At 39.9% G+C, this 12,274-nt stretch overlaps 1 protein-coding gene across 1 annotated transcript in view; it reads left to right on the top strand.

Annotated features, from left to right (window-relative positions):
- Positions 1-12,274, top strand: part of TAB2 (TGF-beta activated kinase 1 (MAP3K7) binding protein 2) — a 73,415-nt gene that overhangs the window by 55,542 nt on the left and 5,599 nt on the right. The window contains 2 exon segments of the mRNA XM_073671397.1: positions 7,341-7,501; positions 11,299-11,392. Of these exon segments, the coding sequence (XP_073527498.1) occupies positions 7,341-7,501; positions 11,299-11,392 (255 nt within the window).

Genomic DNA, 12,274 nt, shown 5'->3' with positions numbered 1-12,274 from the left:
GGTGCATCCATTAGATGTGCCAATTCTGACACTTGGCCTCTGCTCTTCCTGATTGCCCTGGTGCGTTCGTTGACAATCGGGGTAATGTTTTTGGGTTGATGTCAGCTGTGTAATGTCTGAGAACCCCATTACTAACACTCTAATCCAAAAGAAATAAACACGCACACACAAAGTCCTTTTATTTGTTAAAAAAAAAAAAAAAAAACCACAACCCAACAAATTCTTTTTTACCCATTTATTACCCAAAAAAATAATGCACAGTGGTCTGCCGAAATCCATATGAAGGTCCCTCGATGACTATGACTATGTTAACTAACCTTTTAAATTCCACTATCAACCTCTGACTGTGGCTTTAAAATGGTTTGGGTGCTGTGCTCTTGCACTCCAGCCCCTATCACTCCTATCTTTGTACCCTGTGAAGCTCAGCCGGAGGATGAAATTCATAGGAAACCCTGGTCTTTGCTACATACCACCCTACTATTGAATTGCAGTATATCGCAGTGATGTATAGGCCATCGCAGGTTCAAGTCCTAGAAGGGGGCTAAAAAATAAAGTAAAATTTAGGAATAAAGTTAAAAATAAATGTATACAATTTCAACCCCTCCACTTTTTCCTGCATTAAAAATGTAGACTTTAAAATAAGTCTGTTCTATCAAAATATTAAATTAACCCATATTAGACGCCGTAAAGAGAGAAAAAATTAAAATGCCTGAATTGTGGGGGCGGGTGTCACCATGCCCTCCTTGAGACAAAAAAATGCAATGAAAAGCGGCCAAATTGTCCTATGTATTACAAACTGGTATCAGTAAAACCTTCTACTTGCCATGAATTGGAAAACAACGTCAAACTGCTAATTTGATGGAAAAGACATTATGGGTCTCGGAAAATGAGGACACAAACAATTATATATTTTTATTATTTTATACAAACTTCTGATTTTTTTTATTATTTATTTTTTTTTTTTTTTACCATTTCATCCATCTTTAAAAAAAAAAAAAAAAAGTTCCAGTTTTTCAGTACATTATATGGTAAAATGAGTGGTGCTGTTCAAAACGTACTCGTGCCCCCCAAAAAACAACGGAAAAACAAGTTTAAGGCTTTTGAAAGAAGAAGAAGGAAAAAACAAGAGCAAAAAACAAAATTCTGTGAAGACTAAAGGTTAAATGGGTTCTCTGGAAATATAAAAGAAAAAACTAAAGGAAATGTCATTATAGGGGGATGAGCTTCTATTGCCCGTTCTCACAGGAACCTATCCGAACATTCTACGACAAGATACTGCCAGTGTAACAAGACTCCAGCCATTTTAATCTAGTGATTACCTCCCTAGACAACACCAATGTTATTGGCTTATAAAAAGTTTTTAGGAAAAGATAATTACCTTTTTTTTGTCTTTTCTTTGAGAACCCGTGTAAGTTTTATTTTTTATCTTATTTAATGGAATGAAATAAGGTTGATCCAAATGTCCCTAATCCAAAAGGAACACAGTAGGAAGTCCTAATTAAACTGTATCAGTCATGAGGTCAACAGTGTCCAGGTTTTTGTTGTCTTTTATTCCCGGCGCTCCCCTGTGTATTCAGTTTTTTGTTTTTGTTAAATCCACCATACAGTTCCACAGATATTTTGCATTTGTTTGGTCCTAGTTTTTATTTTCTTTACAAGGGCTTGTGACTCACAGGGTAATAATGCTGAGCAGCCTAAAGACACGCTCCGGAGAATACTCAAAGGAGCAATGGGAATAAAGTAGGAGCATAAACTGTCCTTTTTTTGTCTTGTTGAAAGGCCCTCTTTAAGACTGGGGTCACACCAGTATATGGCATCTGATAGGAAAGCATGGGATGCTATATGCAGGGAGCTTGAGCCGAGTGCCAGTGCTCTGTGCTCCCATCCTCCTGCATGAGAGAATCGCAGCACAAGTGCGGAGGGGACTGAGAAAGTAATTTCTCCATCTCCTCCATTGCCTGTCTCAGCGTTTAGCGGACTGCACTGGGATGACATCCGAGTGCAGTCCGATGTTCCACACGCACCCATAGACTTGTATGGTTGTTTGTGAGCCGAGTCTCGCTGCGATTGTTTTCTCATGCAGATTTGGCATGAGAAAATAATCACTGATGTGCACTGCCCCTTAGTATAACATTGTGCTGAGTGCTATCCGATAAAACATCACATAGCACTTGTTGTACGCCAGGGTGAGCTGAGCACGAGCTATCTTCATTCTGTCTAATATGGGCAGTAAGTCTGTCTATAATTTATGCATTGGTCTTTAAATTTTCTTTATTTGCCATATACATAATTTATAAAGAAATGTTTCTTAGTATGCACACTGTCGTCATGATTACCATGAGATTGAAACAATGGCTCTGCAGTTTTAATGCAGGCAACAAATAAAATGACACACATAATAAAGTGTTTCTGGATATTACAAAAATATTTAACCCCTTAGTGACCAGGCCAGGTTTTTCAACTGACATCTTGTCACTTTGTGGCAATAACTCTCTGGAATATTTCAACATATCCAAGTGATTTTTGAGATTTGTTTTTTATAACACATTGTAATTATGTTTAATGTTACATTTAGGCCAATATGTTTTGTGTGTATATATATATATATATATATATATATATATATATATATATATATATATATATATATATATATATATATATATATATATATATATATATATATATATATATATATATATATATATATATATATATATATATATATATATATGGTACATTCACACTGAAGGCATCAAAACTATGAATTAACACATGTGGAATTATATACTTAACAAAAAAGTGTGAAACAACTGAAAATATGTCTTATATTCTAGGTTCTTCAAAGTAGCCACCTTTTGCTTTGATGACTGCTTTGCACACTCTTGGCATTCTCTTGATGAGCTTCAAGAGGTAGTCAAAAAAATCCACGCCGTACTAGTATACCCTAGTGCAGTAGGTCAGGCGTTAGGACAGGAGATGTAACTTATGGCAGTCAAATTTTACCATCTATAAGTTACTTGTACACTTCAAGGCTATGTTCACACATTGCGTTTTTGCAGCGTTTTTGTTTTTTTCTGCATCAAAACCTGATCTCTTGTCAGGAGGTTTGTTCATGTTTTTTCTTGCTTGTTTTTGGTGCTTTTTTTTCAGTCCTTTTGTCTTTTATACATGTACACAAAGTTCTGTGGGAAAAAAAATCTCATTCCTGAAAAAACGTAATGTGTGAACATAGCCTAAAGCTCTTGCTGATTTGGTGTTAGACACTTGCAATCATGTCTGTTTTAATAATTGATGTGTATTAACTGGTTTTAGCACTTCAGCTTTTTCTGGTGATTTTAATTCTTACTTTTGATATAGAAAATAAGTCACAATAAGCCTACCATGCATTTTTTGCCTGGCACATTCTTAAAATGCCACCCAGCACATTACATGTATAGGTACTTTTCTTGCTATTTCAAATAAAAGCATAACATTTAGTGAGAAAATACAAATTTTTGTGTCTAAAAGCCTAGTTTGTACATGTGAAAACATGTTCTGTACCATTACAGTTAAAGGGTTATCCTGATCATAAATGGTTAAAATTTCAATTTGCTATTTACTTCTTAAAAATCCTTTGTTCTCAAGAACAGAGGGATGTTTAATTTCATTTACTGCTTATTGCCTTGGTTATTAGCCACTGCTGCAGTCTGAGGTGGCCAGTCTCCTAAGCAAGGAGTGCAATGCTTACGAGAAGTTGGTCTGATCGCTGGATTCATTCAGCCTCTCTGCCACTGTGGTGCTTTGATGCTGCTTGCAGCATTTGAGAGCACACCATTCAGGCAAGCAGAGCGACCACGCCTCTGGTCCAAAATTGTGAATCAGGAGCACACTACCCTCCAGCTTGAACTGCTGACCAGGGACTAGACGTCTTGACTGACTAATCTGAGGTGGGTACCTAGCCGTCTTCCCCCTGGGCTGATACATTTCTCCCTGTGCACATACATGGAAAGAGACCTGTCAGTCAGCAGAAGAAGGGTGGGGAGAAGCTGTGTGATTCTCCAGCTAGCTTGTTAAAGTATTGTTGTACTCTGAAACATTGCAACCTTAAAGGGAATCTGTCACCCCCCTGGGAGATATCAGACCTCTACTATGGGCATACAGGGTATAGAAAAGTAAATCTATACATACCTGTATGGCCCATAGCAGAGGTTTGATTGCCAAGAAAAGCACTTAAATCAATTATTTTTTCCACAGGCCAAGCAACCACCGCCTATGTGCTTATTATTCCCCTAAATCCCGACGCCTCTGCCTAATTATCATATCTCCCCCTGCAAGTCACAGGGCCCTGTGACTTGCAGGGGAGTGGGAGGAATATGCTAACTAGGTATAGGCGGAGAATCCGGGAAAGAATAAGCACATAGGCGGGGATTGCTTGGCATCCGCCGGATGCCAAGTCTGTGGAAAAAAAGAATTGATTAAAGTGCTTTTCTCTGCAATCAGACCTCTACTATGGGCCATACAGGTGTATATATAGATTTGTTTTTCTATACCCTGTATGGCCATAGTAGAGGTCTGATATCGCCCAGGGGGTGACAGATTCCCTTTTAAGAGTAAATCTACCTGACTTCAGTCGCTCAGCCAGTATCAAATTCGTGCTGCTTGTGCTTTGGGCATGAATCTGATTACTTGTTCCCTTTTTTATAGCAGCATATATTTGTAAATAATATAACTTCTATAATTTTACTAGCCTTAGTGCCCTGATTCTCCCAGATCCACTACTGTCCAGGGTTTAGGCTGGTCCAGAACATTGTTTCCTGTGTTGGCATGTGACCTAAGCCATGTGTGAAGAGGGCTGGCTAAATGCTAATTTCAATAATCTAAGCCGCTGATTTTTCTGCATTGTATGGTTTTCTGCGTGGAAATCCTTATCGAAAAGCCAGGGGTTGAGCAATTCATTTTACAGAGGGCCCAGAGAGACACTAAGGGTATGTCCACACTAGGTGTTTGTTCAGTGTTTTTTTTTCTGCAGCAAAACCTGATCTCTTGGCTGGAAAGAAGCAGCGTAAAAAACGCAGGTTTTGGTGCGTTTTTCAGGAACCCAAAGTTCAGCTTTGCTTCCACCACAGAAACATGAACACAGGTCACCAATGCAAGACGTGTGTGAAACCATATTAACCAGAATGTCAAATGTAACAGTGGAGGGAGGTGAATTGTTCAGGAATAGTTCATTTAAGACACCCCCAGGGCATTGAGTTTGTAGGACACTATTTTCACACTATTGTCTGCCAATGCATTGCTCAGGCTTTGTTAAATTTCACACCTCTGTGGGCCACAGGTATTGTTCAATCTCACACCTAGCTCAGCCAATGTTTACATTTTACGCATCACTAATTTAATTAAACTGTCATAATCCAAACTGCCATCTCCGATGACAAAGACAAGATGGTAAAATCGCAAAAATAAATGAGTTTCACATACTGCTGTACTTGCTTCTTTTTTTTTTCTCACTAAAAACGGAGCAAAAACTGCTAGCTATGTTCACACGAGGCTTTTTTTCACCACCCTTTACTTTCAATGGGTGAAAAACGCTGAAAGTGATATGCTCTATTGTGCAAAAAAACAATGCGAAAAGCACAAAATACTGATGACACAAAAACCAATGTGGTGTGCATAAGACTTCTGAAATCGCATAGACTTTGCTGGTACTGTAAAACGCTGCTGAAAATTAGCATTAAAAAAGGCTGAAAAAACGCCTAGTGTGAACATGGCCTTACTGTTGAGGACCGAACAAATAGGCTGACAATAATAATACTCAGAATTATTAATATAGAATAATTCCAACTGGTTAGTATTAATATTATCACTTAACATCAAACAAAATCAAGTATGCGGAAACCCTCCTTTTATATACTGTTTCAGCTCACACACCCCTCCTATATGCAGTATGAGCTCACACACAACCCTTCCTATATACACAAGCGCCCCCATCCTTGTATACAGCGCGAGTCCACACACAGCCCCTATATACAGTGTGAGCCCACACACATTTAAAAAAGAAAAAAAAACCTCTCCATGCTCCCTCACATTGATCTGGAGCTCTGCTCCGGTCTTTGCAGGGTGCTCTGACGCGCCTCATTTGGTAGTGCAGACGCATTGTAGTGGTCAGCCCATCTACAGTCTGTCACACATGCTGAATGGTAGAAGGATCCGGCAGGATGCAGATAGCAGGGATGAGGGTGGCCACATTGTGCTACCCATGGGACACTGTTTTCAGCCATTTGACTTTCTCGGTCTGCGGGTCGGACAGGACCAGCTAAAGGGCTTGATATGTCCGCAGGTTCACATATGGCATATCACATTGAACCAGACAGCTTATACAGAGTCTACTTGAATCCCTGTATGCATGCTCACACTTCAGCACACAGTAACAACTTGAATAAAACATAGTGAATCTCCTTAGCTGCTTTAGTATTGAAAGTAATATCTATATTCACATACTTTGAGCAGATGAGGTCTCTTGCCTCTTACTGAACCGCCTGTTCGTTTTAGAGGGGTTACCTGGGAATTTTTTGAATTGATGGCCTAATTTTAAAATGGGGCATCAGTTTCTGATCAGTGGGGGGTGTGACACCCGGGATCCCTGACTATCCGCTTTTCCCAATGCTGTTGGCACTGAAGTGTTCAGTTGTGTAGTTGCACAGCACACTACAGCTATACTATGGCCATGGCTGGATACTGCACAACCGTCTTCTACTCAAATCATGATAAAGCATGTCCACCGATCAGATATTAATGACTTATCCTAATAGTCTACACGAGCCCTTGTATTTCCGGTCCAAGTGCAATCCGAAAAACCTTGGATCATAATATGATGTCATCCGAGTGCTATCAGTGTGTGGTCCGATTTTCGGGGACTGACAGAATGGAGAAGATGAAGAAATGTTTATCAATCTTCTCATCCGAGAAAATCAGATCACACTCCTGATCAGTGTGAGATTAGCATAATCGGAGTGATTTTCTCGGATGAGAGGAAATACGGTAATGTGACCCTAGGATAGACCATCAATGTAAATGTCCAGGACAACCCCTTTAAGAGTTTTGGTATCCTGATGGAGCCTTTATTTGCCAGTCAGACCTTGTATGCCTACATTAGTATTACAGTGCACCTACTATATTTTTTTCAGGAGGTCATCCTATCACATAAATGACCTGGTTTGGGGTTGTAAGTCTTATACTAATTAATTAAATGCTTTTTATTTTTTATTTCAATTGTTTAAATCACTTTAGTGTAATTTACTTTTTTCTTTTAAAGTTAGTCATAACTGCCAATAAACCTTTTATAAACCTGCTTTTTTCAGCTTTGCTGATACATCAGAAGGCAAGAATGGAGCGGCTTCATCGAGAACTAGAAATACAAAAGAAAAAGCTGGATAAACTTAAAACAGAGGTCAATGAAATGGAAAATAATCTCACGCAGAGACGCTTAAATAGGTCGAATTCAGTTTCACAAATTCCATCAGTAAGTTTACACTGTACCTTAAATTAAAGGCTTGCCTTGCGAATGGTGTGTTTTTTGTTTTTTTTTGGGTTTTAAATTTAATTCTATTAAATTTGAGGCTTAAATGTTGCTTTTGTGATGGATCCAATGTTACTTTGAAACCATTGCCTTTGTATTGGAAAGCGAACATACCATGGCAACCTTGGTGAGATTTTGACTAGCTAGAGCTTGTCTCATATAAAGGGTTGTCCCAACTGATCACCATAGGTCTTCTTTAAAGCAATTGTACCTATCAATTATATGGAAAACCTGAAAAAAAATTACAGGTAATGAAATTGTAACACTTTTCTCAAATATGTCATTAGCAAATCAGATAATCTAGACTGTAAATTAGAGCCTTGTGCTCAGATCTGGCAGGATTTGGCTGTTTTGTCAACTCGCTAGTTTACAGAATATAGTGTGAGAAAAATAGGTGAATCCGTTCACTGAAAGTAAATTGGCAAAAAAATCAATCTGGCAGAAATTGACCTCCCTTCCAACCAGGAGACTGAACTTTGCCTGAAACTGAAAATTGTCTTTAGTCACTTAAAAAGATATCCTGTTAGTGCCAACATCTAGAACTACTTATCAAAAGGCAACCTGCTAAAGAAAGAAAGAATCCGCTGCTTGTGAAGGGTTAATCTTGAGTCTCACTAAATACTCTACACAGACCGCCACCGCACACTGAGACCAAGTTCACACAAGCATATAAATAAATAAAAATCACCCCATATTCATCCAGAAAAAAATCGGATGAATTTATAAATGTATGTAATCTCTTATGCATTAGCAGTTAATAAAATGTACAAGAACAAGTCCAGATTCCAATGTTTGTGAATGAAATGTATTTTAAATAGCGAATGCTACACAGATGATGTGTACGGGTAAAGGATCCTATCATCCCCCCTCACACAGATATTCGGTCTACGTGAAAAAACTGTCATCAGACCCACCCAATTGAATAACATTGGTCTAAGTGCTGTCCTTGTGGGGTAATTTTTTTTTAGGTCTGAAAATATGGTTGTGTGAATATTCCAATGATTGGAGTTGCTGCTTCTAGCCTCTCTCCTCCTGCTGCACCAGAAGTAATCCATCTTGCCTTACTATATGTAGTATGAAGATAACTGCACCTCCACTCTTGGCTGTGTATGTAGGTAACTACCTCCCAGTGGTTTCCTGCTGCACATTCTGTCTTCTTCACTGGAGTGGTATCTTCCAGCTGAGGCATGAAATCTCACACAGCTGTTAGATAGTGAGACGGCAGAGATCATCTTCTTTCTCAAAGGGCCAGTGCGATTATCAAATTTCACAGGAAGTCTTTAGTTTTCCTAATTTTATAGTGGATGATGCTTTGTTATACGTTCCAACAAATTATTATACAAAGCAGAGGGAGTGCTCACCTTTTAAATTAAGTTTTTCACCATTTTCCAGGGTGACAGTGACTAGATAAAAATATCCCCAGATTATAAGCATTAAGTATTGCAATAATCAATACCCCTCTAACCCAGTTCATTAAATTGGTAATAATGACACATGACATGCAGTAATTTCCATTCACATGCTAGTATGGTGGATTTAAGGTGCATTTATACTGCACGATTAGCGTGCGCAAGCATTACTAGCAACTCTGATTTCCTGAACATCGTGCAGTGTCAAAAGGCTGCCATCACATGAAGAATGAGAAAAACGCTTGTTTGTTGAAAAGCTAATCGATCTTTGTAGCTGATCAGTCTTTGTTGCCGATGGCATTGGCTGTTTGTGCTAACCGTGACCTGCATTACCGATTTATTCTGTGCGCATGTTAAATGCTGTCTGCCTGTTTAATCAAGCTATTAAACTACAGCCGATTGGCAAATGTGTAGCTTATTGGCGGTCATTCAATGCAGCTGGTTAGATAGTATAAGCCTGGCTTTATACTTCGCAATTATTGGGAGCGACCATTCCTCGGAAAGCTAGATTCCTGATAATTGGACACTGTACGCAGGCTGCCAAATGCATTAATTGCATATCTATATTAAAATGTCTTATGTGCCCAAAAAATGATCTCAGTGGAAGTCCGCTCCCCACGCTAAAAAGAAGCCCCCTTCCCCCCCCCTCTCACTGCTCAATTACCTGAAATATAAAAATGTTACCGGTCTCGTCACAAACCAAACTTATTTTACGAACTTCAGAATGTCATAAAAATGAAACCCCAAAAAAAGAGGAATTGCATTTTTTCACCACTTCATGCTATTTGGAATTCTTCCCATTTCTCAGTACATTTGATGATGAATAGTGTCATTAAAATTACAAAACTAAAACCCCTCTTGGTCGTCAATAGAAAAATGTAAGTTTTGGTTTTTGGAAGGAGGCGAGGGAAAAACAAAAATGGGAAAAAAATTGCCAGAGTGTTTTAAAGGTGTTTATATCCAGATTGATCAGTGGTCAGTAAATTATCTGTGGGATAGGGGATAATGTTAAAACCATAAGGAGTCTGCCAGATTCAGAGCTGCACTTTAGATTGGCTTTCTGTTCTTGCACCTAGATGAGTTCATATGGGGGCCCCACAACCATTTTGATGTTTAATAAATATGAATCTGTTTTAAATCTGTCTTTGACATTAGATTTCAGATTAAGAAAAATTAGCAGCCATAACTGGTGTTTGAAGGGGTTGGTGACCAGTAAAATACCTATACTCGCCTCTGGTGTTGGCACTTGCTTGCATGACATTGTCACACGATCCCTGCCGCCTATTGGCACTTGCGTTATTCTCCCCTCCTTCGGACAAATCAGACAACCAGAGGAAAAGGGCTACGGCTGCTCTCTCACTTCCTCCAGATGTCAATTACGACCATACGAGAGGAGAGTTAAGCCCTCAGGCCCCAGGGACCACATGATATAACAATGTCACACTATCCCCAGGAGAGCCAGTGCCGACACCGCTGGAACTGCGCCAGCACTGAAGCCAAACCCCTTTGGCTGTGTGTTTAAATTACTATGTTATTGTATCAATAAAATTGTCATGTATTAGTTGTGCATGAATGTCATGGGGCTTTTGTCTGTCATACAGCTTTTATCACACTGTAAGTTGGGTAAAAAATGTTAGTGACTTGCTGCTTAAATGCATTTCAGTGGACTGTGGCTCTTACTACTTGTTGCTCAGCTACTGTTACTCAGTGCTTACTGCATACTTTTTTGATTTGGATGTTTGTACTCCTTTAAAAGGGTTGCCCAGTACTTTTAAAAATATGCCAATGTGTTTTAATGATAAATAGAAGCTTCTTTCTAATTTACCTCCTGGTGCTGTTTCTGCCTGTGAGCGGCGCCATCGGTGACCGCTCACAAGCAGCACGTGCTGACGTCACGTCAAGTGAGGCATGACTCAGTGCTGGGGTCCCCGCTGTGGCTGCTGGGTTGTGGGCAGGGTTATTTCCCGCGTCACACCCATCATCCACCGCGCGCTTTCACAATGAATGGGGACAGGGAGAGCCTGTGGGGAAACCCCGCCCACAACCCAGCAGCCACCGGTGGAACGCGGAAGAGGGACCCTTGGCTGCAGCCTGGACTTGTCATGACGTCCGCGGATGTCAGAGCTGGCTGCAGCCGGGGGTCACGTGCTGCTTGTGAGCGGTCACTGAAGGCTCCGCTCACAGGCAGAAACAGCACCAGGAGGTAATTAGAAAGAAGCTTCTATTTATCATTAAAACACATTGGCATATTTTTAAAAGTACTGGACAACCTCTTTAACTACCCTAGCAATCTGTGTAATATATAATAACCCCCCCCCCTCTTTTTTGTAGCTGGAAGAAATGCAGCAATTAAGGAGTTCTAATAGACAGTTGCAAATTGATATAGACTGTCTCACCAAAGAAATAGATCTTTTCCAGGCTAGAGGTGAGTTGATGGTAAAGAAAAGCTAGAACATACTATCTCTTTTTAAGTTTTCCTTTTTATATGCCTCTAACTTGTTTGAGATCAGTTTTTTCCCCTAAAGAATTTCTGCCTTTACCATTTGATTCTAAATATGATTTGTAAACGTCATAAATTTACAATTTTAAAGAGGTTGCCCACTACGTTATAAAATGCCCCAATGTAACGGTGAGATGTGTTTTTGTAAATACCTTCTGCTGTGCGTTTTTCCTGTGAGCGGTGCTATTGCGCGTCACAGCCAAGCATCCACCACATGCTTTCCCAATGAATGCGGAGAGGGAAAGCGCGTGGTGGATGCTCGGCTGTGACTCGCAGGGAGACCCTCACAGGCAAGACGGACAGCAGAAGGTATTTACATAAACACTTATCTCCACAGTTTAAATACATTGGGGCATTTTATATAGTAGTGGACTACCTCTCTAATGTATTTTTTGTGTGGCAGTACAGCTTTAAGCGATGTAGATTTTTTTCTAATAAAAAAATGGGAGGAAGGTGGGGGGTAAAGTTCAGCTCACCAAGTGTGGAAAGAATGCGTCAATCAAAAACTGCAGAGCATGGACTCCAGACCGGCTTCTGGGAAGGGAGCAACGTAGTGAAGAATAATTCCAGCATCCGCCATAGTATTAATTGTTAAAACATGACTTTTATAATTGCACTAGATGAAGGCCCGATGCTATCTCATCGGGAGGGCATAGTACATAGTACATAGTTAGTAAAGCTGAATAAAGACTTGCGTCCATCAAGTTCGACCTGTTAGTAGGGCGATGGATGTCACGACGGGGGCAGGCTTTGCAGCATTGAAAATCTCCCCCCCCCCCCCCCCATGTGCTCACCCACCTATCCGCT

This window comes from Phyllobates terribilis, unplaced genomic scaffold (genome assembly GCF_046119375.1).
Source record: "Phyllobates terribilis strain yellow unplaced genomic scaffold, ASM4611937v1 Scaffold_3__8_contigs__length_932513732, whole genome shotgun sequence".
Classification (NCBI taxonomy): Eukaryota; Metazoa; Chordata; class Amphibia; order Anura; family Dendrobatidae; genus Phyllobates; species Phyllobates terribilis.
This window is presented reverse-complemented; position numbering and strand designations above follow the sequence as displayed.